Raw genomic sequence first — 18,562 nt, 5'->3', positions numbered from 1 at the left:
GTTTCGATTGCTTGGGCTTTGATTAACGACCCCTCAGGGCGCCGCAAAAGAACCCGGGCGCGGTTCGTCCGCGCGGACAGATCAATATATTTTCGCAGCCAGCTCCCAAACCAAGAGGGCCTGGCCAACTGTTGTCCGACAGATGGCAGCAGCGTGCGGGTATCTGTGGGCCACAGCCACGGCTGCTGCGGCAGCGAGGAGCGAAGCGGCAGAGCCTTTGGTTTTTCTTTGTTTGTTTGCTTGTTTTTACTGCTGTGTGTGTGTTTGCGCCGCAATCGTGCGAATAAGAATGCATTGAGGAGGAGGACGCGAGATGGGTGTGGCGTGGCAAGCTTCCGTCGCCATGGCAAACTGTTGGTGTGGTCCCATCAGGACCGGGTGGTTAATTAAAAAAAAAGGATGAGGCCGGCTTCCGCAGAAGTCTCACTTTTTGGAAGAAGCTGGCTTCTTTGGGGCTTTCTTGGTCGCTTTGGGCTTTTTGGGGCTCTTGGGAAGGGACGCCTTCTTCTCTGCCTTGGGCTTTTTCGCGGCCGCTTTCCTGGGCTTCTTCGCAACGGCAGCAAGGGCGCGCTTGGGCTTTGCCGTCGCGGTGGTCTTGTTGTCTCGCGGTTTCTTGGTGCCCGAAGGCTTCTTCTTGCCTGCCGCCGCCGCTTTCTTCTTCTTCTCGCCGGCGGACGATGATTGTGCTGAAGCAGAGGAGGACAGCTTGAACGAGCCACTGGCGCCTTTACCCTTGGTCTGCACTAGCGCGCCGGACGCGACGGCAGACTGGAGATACTTGCGGATGAAGGGAGACAGCTTCTCGACGTCCACTTTGTAGGTGCCAGCCATGTACTTCTTGATGGCTTGCAGGGACGAACCTTCGCGCTCTTTGAGGGCACCGATGGAGGCGGTGACCATGGCCGAAACCTTGGGGTGCGTAGGCGCTGATTTGGGCTTGCCGGATCCGCGGGGCGCAGCCTTCTTTTTGGGGCTCTTGGGAGCCGAAGACGCTGCCGCCGTAGCGGCCGGCACTTGGCTGGTTTCTTCAGACATGTCTCTTCTCAACTCCGGAGCGACGAGAGAAATGCGGCCCAAAACGGCTGGCTGCTACTGCAAAGAACACAACTAGTAGTAGTAGTAGGTGGTTTGATGGAAAAGGAAAATAAATGGACAGGGGATATTATTGAGCCCAGCTGGGGGCTCACCGGCATACAACCCGCGAGGCAGAAGAGCGGAACTCGCGCGTTGCGACTGCGGCAACAGCGGCGGCGGCGGAGGCGACGGCGCAGCGACAGGGGCCTTCCCCCCCTTCCCGCCTGCCTCGCTCCACTCCGCAAGGCTCAATCGTGCTTTTCGCGCGCTGGTTTTTCGCTGCGGGAACGGCTGCACTTGGCGCAAACGACAAATAACAGGCGCGCTTTGAACAAACACGTTCCCGCGAACATTTCGGTGCCCGAACCAAGTCTCTACGACTCTCCATTCACTAGCAGAGGCCTCCAAGAGCTGCCCCGAGCGAACGAACGGGCACCGCCAGCACAAGTTTTCGGCCTCCTCCGGGCTTGAACACCACGCTAACCCTGCTCCAAGGGTTGCAAATTGAGCCTACTGAGGGCTTTCACTTGGCATTTGCAAGTGAACAAGATCGAGTGGCGCATGGCGTTGAAATTCGTGGCTGAAGGGGACCAAACAAGCACACTTGCGCTCGCACCGCATGAACGCTTGCTTCGCGCGAAAATTCAGTAAACTCTCGCGTGCAAGACGTCACGGTGACTAATTTCATTAGCCATTTCATTGTTGTCGTTACCTTTGTTTACATTGTGTACAAGATGTACCAAGCCTGTTTTGGAGCCCTCCTGCGAGATGACACAACCGCTTTGAAAACAGCAGCCCTTGTAGTAGCAAAATATATACGAACAGGGAGCCTGCGTCACCTTCACAGGGCCAATCGAAGGTCGATAAATGCAAAGTTATCAAACGGTTTTGTCTTTCAAACTAGCACCTTGCAAGGCGCGCAGTTGTGGGCCCCCAAGATAGATTATGGTGTGCCCCACGTTTCCTTCTGCAGCCCAACTGTGGTTCGCATCAGGTGTGTGAATGTTTCGCAGGTAAGAATAAACGTCTTGCGCAAGAGGGCACGCTTTAGATGAAATCGATAGCTTATTTCGTTCGCAAAATCTGCATGGTAAGCAAAATATTTTGCGTCGTATCCAGGCCGCAATTTGCACCACGTTCACCGTTTTTGCTCAGGTAACAAGGCGCAACCAGGCGCAACAAGGCAAAATTTGAATGGAATTGATAGCTCTTTTTGTTCGGAAACTGTGGGGAGGCGAATTTACGTGGCGACGAAAATTGTTGGAGGAGGAGGAAGTGATTGTTAAGGGGGGGGGGGAGGGGACAGAGGCCGGTAACTGTCTGGCGTAAAATTGTTCAATTTCAGCATCCTAGCTACCGCGGAGGGTGGGGAGAGGTTCACCGCGGCGGCGGCGACGGCGCAGCGAGAGGGGGGCCGCCTGCCTCGCTCCACTCCGCACGGCTCATTTGGGCTTTTTGCGCGCGGGAACGGCTGCGCTTGGCGCAAACGCCAAATAACAGGAACGCTTCAAACAAACACGTTCCCGCGAACATTTCGGGGCTCGAACCAAGTCTCTACGACTCTCCAACTCTCCATTCACTAGCAGAGGCCTCCAAGAGCTGCCCCGAGCGAACGGACGGGCACCGCCAGCACAGGTTTTCGGCCTCCTCCGGGCTTGAACACTGCTCTAGCCCTGCTCCAAGGGTTGCAAATTGAGCCTACTGAGGGCTTTCACTTGGCATTTGCAAGTGAACAAGATCGAGTGGCGCATGGCGTTGAAATTCGTGGCTGAAGTGGACCAAAGAAGCACACTTGCGCTCGCACCACAGGAACGCTTGCTTCGCGCGAAAATTCAGTAAACACTCGCGTGCAAGACGCCACGGTGACTAATTTCATTAGTCATTCCATTTAAATGGCCATTTCATTGTTGTCGTTACCTTTGTTTACATTGTGTACAAGACGCAACAAGCACTGAAGCCTGTTTTGGAGCCCTCCTGCGAGATGACACAACCGCGTTGAAAACAGCAGCCCTGGTAGTAGCAAAATATATACGAACAGGGAGCCCGCGTAACCTTCACAGGGCCAATCCAAGGTCGATAAATGCAAAGTTATCAAGCGGTTTCGTTTTTCAAACATGCACCTTGCAAGGCGCGCAGTTGTGGGCCCCAAGATAGATTATGGTGTGCCCCACGTTTCCTTCTGCAGCCCAACTGTGGTTCGCACCAGGTGTGTGAATTTTTCGCAGGTAAGAATAAACGTCTTGCGCAAGAGGGCACGCTTTATATGAAACCGATAGCTTGTTTTGTTCGCAAAATCTGCATGGTAAGCAAAATATTTTGTGTCGTACACTCTTAGGCAAAAAGGACTAAAAGTTCATCCTTTCGGGGACTAACGGCCTCTGCCACAATCATTAGTCCTTTCGGGGACTAACTGCGAGGGGACGAACGGTTAGTCCCCCACCCGGATGGTCCGTTCCGGTACTCCCCAAGGACGAACTGCGTAGAGTGCAGAAAAAAGAAAGAAACTTCGGCACCGGCAGGGATCGAACCCCTGACGCCCGGAATTACACACAAGAAGTCGGACGCGCTATCCGCTAGACTACGCCGCTTTTTTTTAATTGCCGTTTTGCCTGAAATGTTCACATTACACAAGTCATAATACAAACAATACATTCAAAAGGGGTAAAATGCCAACCACTAATTAGCGGCAATGGTGTTTTTAAAATCGCTTTAGCGTGGCCAGACCATCGAGCACGGGAAGCCACTCAGGATGCTCGTTTAAAGTCCTGTACACTTCTCGTATGTAAGAAATATTTTCCACAAAATACTCTCTCGCTGGTCGAGCATCCACATCAGCATGTCAGTCTGCCATTCTAGTCCTCCATAAACTATGAAGGCTCAGTACCATAAACATGTCATAGGGAACACTTTCGGTCTTGTCCACGGGTATGAAACGGATACCATAATAAGTGACAGGCAAGTCTTTTTTAAGTGTCCGCTGAAGTATGTCCCAGTGAAAGCGAGCATCAGAACAATCAAGAAAGATGTGTTCTGTTGTTTCCGGCCTATTACATATTCTGCAGTTGATGTTCCCGCCTACAAATATTCCTTTATCCTTAAGCCATGGTTTGACAGGGAGTGTGCCACTATGAAGTAGAAAAAAGAAGCTCTTGCTCGATGCCTTAATAGGCATCTTTTTTATCCGTTTTAAAACGTCCTTGGCCTTTCCTCCGTCATATATACAGCGATAAAGGGGAACAGGCAAAGAAACATCAATAATATCTTTGTACAATGTTCTTCGTGGAACAACACTTAAATACTGCAGAGAAAAACGGGCATTCAGAAATTTAAATGCCCACACTACTTCCCTAAGGAATCCGCGTATAGCCACCGGCTTTACAGCAACAGTCGAAATAACAAAATTAGGTAGGGCATCTCGCAACCTTATCTGAATTATTGCACGCAAACTGGGATCAGCTTGATCTCTCAGAAAAAGAAACCTCGAAACGACCTGTGTCGAAAATAAATGAGTCAAACCCAATCCTCCGCGCTTAAGAGAAAGAAATAAATTAGTGCGGCTTGTTCGTTCCCATTCAGAATGCCAAATAAATACCGCAAATACTCGGTGCAGTTTCTGCAGACTTTTCCTTGACATGCACAGGGCTTGGAGCACATACCAAATCTTAGCAACTAAAAAAATGTTGCAGACGGTGGCTCGGGCGAACATTGACAAGTCCCTCCTGCCCCATTTCTGTGCTTTATTTCGAGTTTTCTCGGTTTCTTTGGCCCAGTACTCCGTCGGTTCTCTGTATTGATCCAGTGGTACACCCAGGTACTTGGCAGGTGTGGTGGCCCAATGTAATTTTTCAAAATACTCGGGTGTAGTATCCCAGATACCGTGCCAAATACCTATAGATTTGTTCCAATTTATCGCACTTGCCGTAAGCTCGCAGAACCGTGATGCTTGTTTGAATGCTATGCTGACACTTTCTTTGAGCTAGGTTACTGCAGTAGATAATATTCAAGTCTACAGCGTGTAGTTCTGTGCAAATCGCAACAGATCTATTGCAACTGGTGCCCGAATTTCTATCTGTGCAAGCGAACGTGACCGCGTTTCGCGCTTTGCACTTAGCGTTTTGCTAGGTTTAGGGACTATTGCTCAGTTCTATTCGAAGTAGAGCCTCAGAACCATAGTTTTTCTCGTAAATAACAATCAACTCGTCGTCGCCTAGTTGCGATAGGTAGCTGGGCGATCGGACGACTCATTTGTTTCCGCACAAATTAGCGCAAGCTAAGTGCTTTCTTAGTGTTCAATACATATGTTAAGTGCTCTATGTAACGTATGTGAAAGGTGTCGTCTGTGTGAGTGTCAAAATAAGGAAACATGCCATATTTTCCTGCATCGGCGAAAGCGAATTCAGTATTTCTTAGCCTTAATTCTTCAAATTCGCGTCGCTAGACGATTGCGACTGGGAAATGCAAGCGGGTTTTACAGCATTTGCAGCATTGTCATAGCTTTGGTGCCCAAGGCAATTATGTACCGAGTGTAAAAGATAACTTCGAGACGCTTACCTGTAGCGAGCATTTTTGTTTTGCAGTTGTCATCAGCAACATGCGTTTTTTCTCGTCTGTTAAACATATAGATATTCATTACGCTCAGGAATCCACTTTTGCTATTGTCACTAATTTTTGCGTTACTGTTAAGGCGCTTGAAAGCTTTCATTGGCCGTTATTACCTTGCGCGAATCGTATGCAACACAGCGTATCAACATAACCTCGCTCCGTGCAGTCAACATAGGCTCCGTAACATAGGCTTCGCCGCTCCTTGCCATTACCCGCCGCGTTACTAACCCTAGGCGATTTTCTTATAACCAGCATCAATAGTTTCTCCCGTGGCACAATCTAAAGCACCCAGTGACTGCAATGGCTTGTGTTTTGGAAATATAAAACTGTTCGCAGACATATGCGCGAAAGGGCAACGACGATGCCATTAGCGGATTAACGACACCGCAAAGAGACTAACTGCATGCGTTTCGTCTTGCCGTTACTCCTTATAGGTTGGCGGGGACGAACAGTTAGTCCGCATTTATGCACACGGCGCGTATTCTGCCGTAGATACTCCTCTTGAAGATGAACGGTCGCCCGCGAAGACTAACGGCTGTATTTTAGTCGCTATTTTAGTCCTTTTTGCCTAAGAGTGTAGCCAGGTCGCAATTTGCACCACGTTCACCATTTTTGCTCAGGTAAGAGAAAACACAAGGCGCAACAAGGCAAAATTTGAATGGTATTGAAAGCTTTTTTTGTTTGGAAACTGTGGGGATGCGAATTTACGTGGCGACGAAAATTGTCCACTTTCAGCATCCTAGCGACCGCGGAGGGTGGGGAGAGGTTCGCCGCGGCAGCGGCGGCGGCGGCGGCGGCCGCCGGCACTCTCGTTTATGGTCAGTCGGACATTTCGCGTCATAGCCGGACCGCAGTTTGAGCCAGGTTTACCATTTTTGGACAGACAAGAGAAAACGTTGCGCGCAACAACACAGCGTTTGAATGAAATCGATAGCTCTTTTCGTTCGGTAACTGCAGGGGCGCAAATTTGGGGCACGGAAAAAAAGTGCACTTTCCAGCATTCAAGCAGCGAAAAGAGGGGAAGAGGGGCTCGCGGCGCAACCAATTAGAAGCGCGCTCACTCAACTTTTCTCTCTTTACCTACCTCCTTTTCTCTACCCTATCCTATTTATCCCCTTCTATATTCCCCACCCCCCGGACTGGGTTGTATGCCGGTGAGCCCCCAGCTGGGCTCAATAATATCCCCAGTCCATTTCTTTTCCTTTTCCATCGCACCACCTACCTTCCTAATTACCTAAACTTTTCTCGTTACCTATCTCCTTTTTCTCTACCATATTCTATTCATCCCCTTCTACATTCCCCATCCCCCGGACTGGGTTGTATGCCGGTGAGCCCCCAGCTGGGCTCAATAATATCCCCAGTCCATTTCTTTTCCTTTTCCATCAAACCACTACTACTACTACTACTCCGTCGGGAAGGCGACGCGCCGAGCGTAGTTAGAGCAGTCTCGGGGTTTGGCCTCGGTCGTCGTGGGGTGCGGACGTGTTTTTCGTTCGCTCCTGCGCGGCCGGGGCGGTATCGCGATTATGCCGGCCACGCGTCGCGAGCCATGGGTGTTTCGTTCGGGGGTCGAGCGCTCTTCTGCGTGGGGCCGTCAAGCGCCTGCTCCCGCTCGCCAGTAACCGCTTTACTACCACGAACATCACCCAGCAAGCTCCCCTCACTTGGGACCTCCGCGCACGACTCATCGCAGCACAGCCTCGCCTCTATGCTTCACCGCTCCCGTCGAGAACTTCTCCCGGACGCAGCATGACGCCAGGACCTGTGTTTGTGATGTGTACTGTGCCCGGTGGCTCCCAGTGACTGTGGTAACGCTTCTTTTCCTCGCGGCGCCTAAACTTTTCTCTTTACCTATCTCCTTTTTTCTCTACCCTATCCTATTCATCCCCTTCTATATTCCCCACCCCCCGTTGTATGCCGGTGAGCCCCCAGCTGGGCTCAATAATATCCCCAGTCCATTTCTTTTCCTTTTCCATCAAACCACTACTACTACTTAGAGCAGTCTCGCTCCTGACGCCGAAGCGTGTAGACGTGATTCCTTTCACCTCCGAGTTGTTGTATTTCGGCTCGCATCTTTTGCAGCACCTGTAGCCGCAATGGCGCGTACCAAACAAACGGCCCGCAAGAGTACCGGCGGCAAGGCGCCGCGCAAGCAGCTGGCTACCAAGGCAGCCCGCAAGAGCGCCCCGGCCACGGGCGGCGTCAAGAAGCCCCACCGCTACAGGCCCAAGACCGTGGTCCTGCGTGAGATCCGCCGCTACCAGAAGTCCACCGAGCTGCTGATCCGCAAGCTGCCCTTCCAGCGGCTCGTGCGTGAGATCGCTCAGGACTTCAAAACCGACCTGCGCTTCCAGAGCTCGGCTGTCATGGCGCTCAAAGAGGCCAGCGAAGCATACCTGGTGGGTCTCTTCGAGGACACAAACCTGTGTGCCATCCACGCCAAGCGTGTCACCATCATGCCCAAGGACATCCAGCTTGCCAGGCGCATCCGCGGCGATCGTGTCTAAGACCTTGCCTCCTTCTTACCGCCACCAGGAAAAGAAGCCCACAAACGGTTCTTTTCAGAACCAAATCCACCTTGTTTCGTGGCGAGCGTTTGCGCGAAGCACGCCAAGCTCGTCAACCCCATTTCTGCCTCTCTCTGCTGCTGTATTTTGCACTGCGTGTTCGCACTACGAAAAAAGGTGAGTGTTGTGGGGTTTTTTAGTTCGCGTGTGTGCAACAAGTGTGTTTATGCTTTATTTGCCACTCTTATCGAGCGTGAAAATGAATAAACCAAATTGCTGCTTCTGTTGGTGTTCTCACTTTCTCCTCGTGGGTTTGTTGTTTTCTTTAACTAGCACAGCCGTGATGTGGGGGTTCTGTAGGCCAGTTATGATTTAAAAAACAGCTCAAGTAACACGGTTGGAATCAGCCAAATTAGAACAGAATGATACGTGAGCAAACGATTCCAGAAGCTTAGCTAAATGACATGTGTTTGCAGTGATTGGTAGAGAATACGCAAATGCATGCTAAAAAAAAACAAGAGCAGCACGCTAGGAACTTCCGTGGGAACAACTCTTGCTGGCAAGATGTTCTTCTACACTGGGGGTCTCTAAGAAAAAAAAAAGCTGCCTAACTGCAAAAACACACTGACTGCACAGCGCAAGCTTTATTCAGTTGCAGCAGTGCCTGGCGCTTTGCAGAAGAATTCCCATTCACGTTACGAAATGCTGTGTAAGTTTTGCAGCAGAGAAAGTCGATAAGGTGTCGATCGTGTGCCTAAATAACGCGCCAGAAAACGCTCACGTTAGGCGTGCATGGACAAGGAATAACGAGCGAAAAGTACTACGAGATAAGGATGAGGCAGCAGCAGCAAAGGCAGCATCGTTTCTGCTGTGACACGCACTTAGGTTGGCTCTTACAAGAGCCGTTTTGTTGGTGCTCGTGGCGCTGGGAAACAGGGGCAGCTCAGGCCGTCTTCTCGGTCTTCTTGGGCAACAGGACGGCCTGGATGTTGGGCAGGACGCCTCCCTGGGCGGTGGTGACACCCGAGAGCAGCTTGTTCAACTCCTCGTCGTTGCGGATGGCCAGCTGGAGGTGGCGGGGAATACTCCTGGTCTTCTTGTTGTCGCGAGCGGCGTTGCCGGCCAACTCGAGAACTTCGGCGGCCAGGTACTGGAGCACTGCAGCCAGGTAGACTGGGGCACCGGCGCCCACGCGCTCGGCGTAGTTACCCTTGCGCAACAGACGGTGGATTCGGCCCAAGGTGAACTGGTGCCCAGCACGGCTGGAGCGGGTCTTGCTCTTGCCCTTCGCCTTTCCACCCTTGCCACGTCCGGACATGATGATGCTGCTACTGCACGAAGAGAAACAAGACGACTGCGCGGTACGAGATGTGCACGCGCGAGCGAACGTTCGGTGTGTGTCCGGCGCGAGGCGGAGGTACCCAAATAAGCCCCGCCCAAACCGCATCCAGCGAGAGGCGCCAGGATACGGCGCGCTCGAATAAAAGCGCGGGTCTCGGAATCTGGGCCGAGGAGTGAGGTTGTGTTTGCGCTCGCTCCTGCCTCGACGGTGCCGCGACCTACGTGTACGTGCGCGCGCCGCAGGCTATCGTGGAATATGCCGACGCGTCGCGCTGACTGCGCAGTTTGTCTGCCCGCCTCGCTCGTGCCCCAAACCGCGCCGTGAACTGTGTTATTGTGTACGTGCGTGCGCCGCTGGCTTCCTGTTAGCCAAGCGGCCGGACCATGCCGGCGACGGGCGGCAGCCTGCCGCCACCGTCAACGAGTGCTGCTGCTGCACGCGCGTTTGCTATGCATCGCCGTAGCAACAGCGTGGGGTGCTCTCGCAGCCTTGAGAGGCTGATGACTTCGTGCGGGAGCATCCTGCAGCAGCAGCTACGTGCCCAGCAACTGATTGGTTGTCTGGGCGACCCGCCGGCACCTCCGCCGCCGCCCCAGACCAGCGAGCAGCACGCCGAGCCAGCCCAGGATATGGCCGGCGTGCGCGTGGCCCCAGCACTGCCCAGGAGTGCTGGCGCCCAAAACTATGCCCCGGCTGACCTTCTCCAATCACCGACGGAGCCCATGGACGAGGCGCTGTGTGCCAAGCGTGTGCGGGAACCATCGGATGGTTTGGATTCCGACCGGGCGCCCAGCGACGAGGAGCGCGACGCCATGGAGGCAGCGCCGCGTCGAGCGGCGGCCATTGCTCCCTCCTCGAAGCGACGCGCCCGCGGGCCCGCGGCGGGGAGGCTGCCGTGACGGCACGAGGGTGCGCGGCCTTGCTCACGCCGGCCCCACTCCTCCTCGCGGCTGCGCCGGCCACCAGCGCTCCCCCTCACCTGGGCGAGTCCATCCTGCCGGCCGGCCCCTCTCCTGGCAGCGCGGTCGTCTCGGCCTCTCGGCGAGCTCTCCCCTGCAGCCGCTCGCTCCCAGCTTCGCCCCCGCTGCCTTCTCTGCCGCTCAGGCCGCTGCGCAAGATGGCGGCGCCCAGGAGGTCCTGGTAAACAAACTGCCTCCAGGGTCGGCGCTCGCGCACGCGGCGGCTCGCGGTGACCTTTCGGGTGGCCCCACGCCTTCCGAACTTCCTGGCCAGGATCAGGAGGGGCAGTGGGTCACCCAGAGGAGCAAAGCAGCCAAGCGGAAGCCGAGGAAACTGGCTGCGCGGCGCCCCATCGCGCTGCCGGCCGCCGGCACCTGTATCTTCCGTCCTGCCGACCGGGCTACCTCCTTCTTGGCCACATCGAAGGAGGTCATCGCACGGGAGCTCGCCGCCACCTCCGGAGTTTCCCAGGTGAGGGTAAACACCCGTTTGAACGTGGTGGCGGCCGACGCCGAAACGGACGAGTGCCTTGCTGCACTATTGGGTACACAGTCCATAGCTGGCATTGCTGTCCGCGCCGGCCGCCCCGCGAAACGAGGCACGAGTCACGGCCTTCTTTTTGGTGTTGACCTTTGCCTGGGACCGGATGAGATCCTCGCCCATTGTGACTGTGAGGTGGCGGTGAGCAGTGTGGTGCGGAAGACGGATGGTGCGCTGCTGCTGGAGTTCGCCTCCTCCTCCCCGCCCCACTTCGTGGCCATCTTCAAGCTGCTGCTGCCTGTGCGGGGCTGCAGGCCGTGGCCCACACAGTGTGCTCGCTGTGGCCGCCTTGACCATGTGACGGCCATGTGACGCGCTGCGGTGAGGGCCACGCTTCTGATCAGTGTACCGCTCCTGCCCCCCGCTGCTCCAACTGTGGTGGTGCACACGCCGTCGACAACCCTCGTTGCCCCCGCTGGCAGCAGGAACGTCAGGTGGCCACAGCTATGGCACAGGCGCCCCAGCCGGTGCCCGTGCTGTGGCTGTTGCATCAGTACGCGCTGGCCAGCAGCTCCCGAGCTACGCCGACATGGCCAGGCGTAGCTCCAGCCCGCAGCAGCACGGCACTCAGCAGCAGCAGCAGTGCCACAGCAGCCAGCAGCAGCAGCACCACAGCAGCCCGCAGCAGCAACCCACCACCAACCACGGACTGCCGCAGCGGCAGTGGAAGTCAGCCCGCCGCCCCCCGCCCCGCAGCCCGTGGACCAGCAGCCGCCAGCAGGGCCCGCCGCCCCCAGCGAGGACCAGCTGGTGCCACTCCTCCTGGCCCTGGTTCACAGCCTGGTGGGCCGCCTGCCTGCTGACGACCCCGACCGCCTGGCGGCCACTGCTGTCCTGGCATCCATAACCACCACTCCAGCCCCCCAGCATGGCTAGCAGACCCTGCAGGACAGGCCAGCGGCCACGCATCCTGCAGTGGAACTGCAACCATCTGGGGCCACGCCATGCAGAGCCGGTGGACCACCTGCTGAGGGAACAATTCGACGTGGTGGCCCTCCAGGAGGCATACGTCCGTAGTGGCTCCCCGCGCCTGCCAGGCTACGTGTGCTACCCCAGCCCCACCAGCTGCTCACGGCGCAACTGCAGCGTTTACCCCTGCCTGGACGTCACCCATGCACCAGGCAAGTCGCACGCAGCCGTCTACGTGCGGGCAGCACTGAGCCACGCCCCGGTCAACCTGGCCTTGGTCACTGAGGGCCCCATGCAGTGCACCACTGTCACGGTGCGCATGGGGACCACGGACACCACCGTGGCCAGCGTGTACATGCGGCCAGCACTTCACTGGGATGCCACGGCACTGTGCCGACTGCGCCCACTCCTACGCCCTGATGCCGTGGTGTGTGGGGACTTCAACGCCCACCACCCGGCCTGGGGCAGTTCCCGCACCACTTGCCGCGGCCGAGACCTCCTGGACGCCGCGACCTCCTGCGGGCTGTTTGTGGCCAACACAGACAGCCCCACCTTCGTGCGCCCTGGCCAACGGGGCTCCACCCAGCTGTCCCGCACCGATCTGACCCTGGTGTCGCAGCGGTTACCCTACTGCTGGGAGACTGCCAGCAGCACCTGGGGGTCAGACCATTACCCCATTCTGGTCACCCCCAGGGGCGACCGCAGGTGTGCCGACACCAGGGTCTATGCCGTCGTCAGCTGGGCCAGTTTCCGCAAGGAGGTGTCCAAGTGCCAGGAGGATCCGGAGCCCGACTTCCTGGCAGCGGTCGTGCGTTGTGCGGGTAAGGCAACGGTACGAGGGGAGGCACCCCTCTGCACGGCACTGCCAGATTTGGAGCTCCACCGGCTCCGGGCGCGCCGCCGCAACCAGCTGCAGCGGCGTGCCATCAGGAGCGGGCGGCCAAGTGACTGGACTGAGCAGCGACGAGCAGACGCCCAGTGTAGACGACGGGCTCGGCAGCGGTGCATGCAGGGCTGGGAGTCCCTCTGCTCATCCCTGGACTCGGGCAGAGACCCAGCCAGGGCCTGGTGTGTTTTCAAGGCCTTGCTGCGCCCTGCCACCACCAGTCGACGCCCACTGCAAACTGCTGCCATCGCCCGGGACATCACCGAGGCGGGCCTGGCTGAGCTTCTCGCGGACCAGTTCGCCCAGTCTGTCCAGGCCCGCCTGCCTGCCCCCGTCCGGCGGAACGTCGCTGCTGCTGTCCTGCCGGAGCCCCGGGTTGTGGCCCAGTGCTCCACGGAGCTGACCTTGCGGGAGCTGCAGGCCGCCCTGGACCGATGCCCCAAACGCAGGAGCGCCCCGGGAATCCACGGGTTGACGTACCAGGTGCTGCGCAACCTAGACGTCAATTACCTGGGGCCGCTCCTGCTGCTCTTCAACCGCGCCTGGACAACGGGCATCCTGCCGGCAGCCTGGCTGGTGGGCCTGGTGTCCCCAATGGTGACGGTGGGCAAGCCGCCTTCGGAGCCAGAGTCCTACCGGCCGGTGTCTCTCACTTCTACGGCGGGCAAGATCTTGGAGCACGTGGCCCTGGCGCGCCTGCGGTGGATCGCCGACCAGCGGGCAGTGTTCCGGGAGCAGCAGAGTGGCTTCAGGCGGCACCGCTGCACTGCTGACTCCCTGGGCGACGTCGTCTCCATGCTCGAGCAGGCCCAACACGACAAGGAGGTGGCCTACCTCCTGCTGCTCGACATGAAGGCGGCGTTCGACACTGTCCCGCATGGCGCCATATACGAGGCGCTGGACGGCATGGGCGTCGTGGGGCACCTCAGGGGCTACGTGCAGGCGCTCCTAGCTGGCCGAACCTTCCGGGTCAAGGTCGGCCGGGCAACCAGCAGCCCACGGGACGTCTGCTCTGGGGTGCCCCAGGGGGGTGTGCTAAGCCCCTTCTTGTTCAACCTGGTGCTGGCCCCGCTTCCAGACTGCATCCCCGCTGGCCTCCAGTACCCAGTTGGGATTGCGGTCTATGCTGATGACGTCGCCATCTGGACGCACGGGCCCACCTCCCCGGTGGGTATGCATGTGAGGGCATGCCTGCAGACGGAGCTGGACTCGGTCGCGGCTTTCCTGGCAAGCCGCCGCCTGGTGCTGTCCGAGGCCAAGACGAAAGCACTCATGGTGCACCCCAAAGGGCAGGCCGCCTGCCGTAAGACGCCCGAGTTCGTGCTGAACGGCAAGCCCCTCCCATGGCGCCGCCAGGTCACCTACCTGGGCCTGCTCGTAGACTGCCGGCTGTCATGGATCCCGGCCACGAAGGCCTTGCAGAAGCGTGCTGCCGGGGTGCTGCACGGAGTGCGGCAGCTGCTCGCCCGCGGCAAAGGGTGCTCCCACTAGGTGGCGCTCCGAATCTACAGCAGCATGGCCTCGTCGGCCGTGCTGTATGCACTGCCTCTTGTGCATTTGACGCGCCGCCCTTAGCAGCAGCTGGAACTGGACCAGCGCCGGGCCATCCGGCTCTGTCTGGGCCTCCCCAGGCACTCTCCCGTGGCGGCCACCTACACTGAGGCAGCCACATGGCCCATCGAGATGCGGGCGCTCGAGACGGGTCTGCGCCACATTGACCGGCTGCGGAAGTCCCTGGAGGGAGCTGCCCTGCTGCAGCGGTTCTGCCGCCGGCCGGACTCGCAGATGGGCATGCTGCTGCAGATCTACGACGAGAATATCGCAGTGCCGCAGCGGCCCCGTCTGGAGCCGCCTCCGCCTGGCACGGGAGAGGCCCTACAGATTGCCACCAAGCTTCCCGGGGTGCGCAGCAAGCGCCCCACTCCCCATACGGCCATCTACCAAGAGGTGGCTGCCTTGCTGCAGGAGGACGCCCGCGGCCGCCGCCTACACGTCTTCACGGATGGCTCGGTGCTGCCCCACACGGGCAACGCGGCAGCCGCCTGCACGGCTCCTGCGGTCGGCGCCAGCCGAACATGCCGACTGCCCTTCCCCGCGTCATCAACCACGGCGGAACTGGCCGGCCTGCACCTGGCCGCAGACCTGCTGCCCGAGCGGGCAAGCCAGGACAGCGAGGCCCTGGTCTTGACGGACTCCCGGCCAGCCCTGCTACGACTGCGAGAGGCAGACCAGCCGTCCAGCTACTGCGGGTACGTGGAGGCGTCTCTGGCGGCCAAACTGCATGATTGGCCTCTGGTGGCTGCCATGTCCAACTGCAGTGGCTGCCATCCCACATAGGCATCCCGGGCAACGAGGAGGCTGACGCCCTGGCCAAGGGCGCCCACCAGCAGAACACTCCCGTCTCCCGGGACGTCACAGCGTACGACGCCGCACGGCAGCAGCTGACCCGAGTGGCCCTCACCATGCACCCAGACCGCCGTGTGGTGAGTGGCCAGGCCCCTCAAGTCCTCCTGGGGCGTCTGAGCAGGGACGACCGCAGCCTGCTGCTCCGATTGCGGCTCAACTGCTGTGACGTGGCAGCCAGACTGCACCACCAAGGCCGCTGCTCCTCCCCCTCCTGTGCCCACTGTCCCGAGCCCTAGACTCTGGAGCACCTGCTATGCTCCTGCCCGGAGTTTGCAGCACACCGAGGAGTGCTGCAGACTTCGCTTCAGCGGCTTGGGCTGCCCTAACAGCACCTCGAGAGTCTACTGTTTCCGACGGGCCCCGCCGGAACTCGCCGCGAGGACTTCCGCCACCTGCTCACCTACTTGGAGGCCGCCGGTCTCACAAGCGCCTGTAGACGGCCGTCTGCTGTTCGCGCCATTGCTGCTGCTGCTTCGCTTAGCTTTAAGTAGAGGCTCCACGTTTTAATTTCCTAGCTTACCCATCTCTTTCATCACCCCTTTTCTCCTCTAATCTTTCATCCCCCCTGCTCTCCCTCCCCCCGCACTGGGTTGTATGCAGGTGAGCCCCAGCTGGGCTCAATAATATCCCCAGTGCATTTCCTTTCCTTTTCTCTCTTGAACCACGTATATATATATATATATATCGAATAAAAGCGCCGCGCGCCCCACGAGCCGCGTTTCTGCTCGCGTCGACTCCGTCGTGTTCGCATCATGCCTCTCCAACCGAGTGGTAAAGCCGTGAAGATGGCGGGCAAGGCGCAGAAGAACGTGCGCGCCTCCGCTCGTTTATTGTGCGCACGGTCGGTTGTTTTCTTTCATCGTCGCGCTCGCTACTACCTCACTCGTCATGTATGGTCGCGGCAAGGGTGGCGGGATGTGAGGCGAGCTCCGCGGTCGTTGTGTGCTGTGTCTGCAGTGTTGTGTGTTCACCCCTTTGCTTCCTAGCTCGGATACACCACGCCACAGCATTTCGGGTGAGTCGTGAGGGTTCTTTTGCTAGCCAGGCGCGTGTTTTAGGTAGGAGTGCTATCTCTGTGCCTTCGAGTTAGCCATGGCAGCTCAGGATGCGCGGCTTCGGCCCTTCACCTTCTACGCTCGTCTCCCGAAAGGGGTGACGAACGTGGAGTTGACGAAGATTCTCGTTGAGAAGTTCTCGAGGCAGGAGCTTTCGGGTGTGCAGGATTTTGGAGCGGGCAGGTTCGAAATCTTTTTCAAAACCAAGAGTGCAGTTGAGCGTTTCCTGAACAACCCTGTCCTGACGGTTCGTGAGCAGGATGTTCGGTTCGACTATCGTGGGTCTCAGGCGAAGGTAATCAGGGTGTTGCAGCACCCGAACGACCAGCCGGACGAGGCTTTGTGCCGCGCTCTCGGGTCGTTTGGGCAGGTCCACAGCTGCTCCAAGGAAAGTGTGTCGGGATTTCTGGGCGTCTGGTCAGGTGTTCGTAGGATACGCGTGGACATGAGCAGGGCAGTTCCGAACCTGGTAGCTGTTGGCAGATTTACAGTGCAGTGCGAGTACGAGGGTGTTGTGCGCCTCTGCATCCGCTGTGGCCTTCCTGGTCACTATGCGGCGGCATGCACGACGCCCAAGTGCACGCGCTGCGATCGGTTCGGTCACGAACAGTGCGAGGCGCCCTGCACTAAGTGTGCTGGCGATCACGCTGTTTCGGAGTGCACCTTTCGCTCGTTTGCGATGGTGACTCAGCAACCGCCACCTCCCGCGGGAGCGGTCGGCACTTCAGCAGCTCCTGTCCAGCAGGATAGCTCTAGTTCCACCCAGGCCAGCGACGCAGGGAGCATGCAGTCCGAGGGGGACGGCGGGCGTTCCGAAACCCTGCGGGTAGTGCGAGAGGAGCAGTTGGCAGCCAGCCCTTCAGAACAGTCGGCACCTGCTGTTGTTGCGGCAGCACAGGATCAAGCCGAGGAGGAGCTGGTTGAGATGATGCAATCCGTCGAAGAGGCACCGAAATCGGCCAGGAGGAAGAGGCCACGCCAAAAGAGGAAGTCGCACACCCTACCCGCAGGCGCGAGTGCGAACGACGGCTCAGAGGACGAGCTATCTCGAGGCTCGCGAGACACCCCCCAAGGAAAAACGAACCGCTGGGTGAGCAACGAGTCCTCGGTGGACGAGGGGAGCAGCAGCTCTGAGGAGATGTCGGCTGACTCCTGCTCCTCAGAAAGCGAGGTTGCAATTGACAACCCAGTGAGTCCCGAGTCAAGCTCACAAGGCAGCATATATATCAGCCTGCCAGATGACTAAACATGGACCAGTGGTCAAAACCAATGGCTCTCGAGCTACGCCGCGCTCCACGGAGCAGAGACGACGGCAAGCTGACTGGTAGCAGAACCTAGAAAAATGACACTGGCAATCCTACGTCCAGGAAAAAGAACCGTTGCTCTAAACAAAAAAACCCCGCTCCACCAGGGGGACCTTTGCCTGAGCAACGTAGTTGGATGATGATGGTTGGATGAGTGTATTGACTGCTCTGGGGGCGAGCACTTCTGTGCGACCCCCCTCCATCTGACAACGGCAAGAAGAAGAAGCGCCGCAGGAAGGAGAGCTTCTCCATCTACATCTACAAGGTGCTCAAGCAAGTGCACCCCGACACGGGTGTCTCCAGCAATGCCATGTTCATCATGAAGAGCTTCGTGAACGATATGTTCGAGCGCATCGCGGCCGAGTCCTCGCGCCTGGCGCACTACAACAAGCGATCCACCATCACGAGCCACGAGATTCAGACCGCCGTGCGCCTGCTGCTACCGGGCGAACTTGCCAAGCACGCCGTCTCCGAGGGAACCAAGGCTGTCACCAAGTGCACCAGCTCCAAGTAGGCCTTCGGAGGAGCCCCCACAGGCGACCACCATCAACCAAAAACGGCCCTTATTGGGGCCAACCAATTGCGTGCAGTAGCTGGAGATGATGCTGCTGCCCCCAGCCACCCACCCTGCTCTGTTATCTCTTAGAAAATAGCTGCTGCTGCTGTTATTCTCTTCTCAGCATCGCATTTCGAGCCGCTGTTGACATGGCCGATATGCCAGCTGTGCAATGATGGCAAAAAAAAGTAAAAGTGAGCACCAAAAATAAAAAGAAAAATAAGCACACACGCACACACTTACATAAAACCCATCCTGCTGGGAGCAGTTGCTTCACTCCGTGTTGTCAAATTGATGCACAGATTTCGTAGGCTAGTAGTAAACCTCGCGAGTCAAGCTTTATTTATTTCTTGCCAGGGACTGTATACCCTCAGGGTGGCAAGGTTCAAGATTTAACAGCAGGGATAAGTTTTATTCCTGC

General features: G+C 57.6%; 5 protein-coding genes across 5 annotated transcripts in view; 3 read left to right on the top strand and 2 right to left on the bottom strand.

Annotated features, from left to right (window-relative positions):
- The window catches only part of LOC144151944 (histone H4-like), a 127,669-nt gene that overhangs the window by 90,197 nt on the left and 18,910 nt on the right, over positions 1-18,562 (top strand). The gene's annotated exons all lie outside the window — the stretch shown is intronic.
- Positions 424-1,094, bottom strand: LOC144152824 (histone H1-II-like). The gene has a single exon (XM_077684305.1). The coding sequence runs from the start codon at positions 1,033-1,035 to the stop codon at positions 424-426; it is 612 nt and encodes a 203-aa protein (XP_077540431.1). The 5' UTR covers positions 1,036-1,094.
- Positions 7,709-8,428, top strand: LOC144151768 (histone H3-like). The gene has a single exon (XM_077682906.1). It carries the CDS (start codon positions 7,773-7,775, stop codon positions 8,181-8,183), a length of 411 nt encoding a protein of 136 aa, XP_077539032.1. The 5' UTR covers positions 7,709-7,772; the 3' UTR covers positions 8,184-8,428.
- LOC144151769 (histone H2A-like) lies at positions 8,986-9,585 on the bottom strand. Its single transcript, XM_077682907.1, has one exon. The coding sequence runs from the start codon at positions 9,499-9,501 to the stop codon at positions 9,127-9,129; it is 375 nt and encodes a 124-aa protein (XP_077539033.1). The 5' UTR covers positions 9,502-9,585; the 3' UTR covers positions 8,986-9,126.
- On the top strand, positions 15,979-18,167 carry LOC144151642 (histone H2B-like). Its single transcript, XM_077682754.1, has 2 exons — positions 15,979-16,048; positions 17,795-18,167. Exons 1-2 carry the CDS (start codon positions 15,979-15,981, stop codon positions 18,097-18,099), a joined length of 375 nt encoding a protein of 124 aa, XP_077538880.1. The 3' UTR covers positions 18,100-18,167.

The sequence above is a fragment of the Haemaphysalis longicornis genome, unplaced genomic scaffold, assembly GCF_048455015.1.
Source record: "Haemaphysalis longicornis isolate Haplotype H1 unplaced genomic scaffold, Haemaphysalis longicornis Haplotype H1 scaffold_9, whole genome shotgun sequence".
NCBI classification, from domain to species: Eukaryota; Metazoa; Arthropoda; class Arachnida; order Ixodida; family Ixodidae; genus Haemaphysalis; species Haemaphysalis longicornis.
The sequence above is the reverse complement of the archived record's forward strand: the minus strand, read 5'-3'. Positions and strand labels throughout refer to the sequence as shown.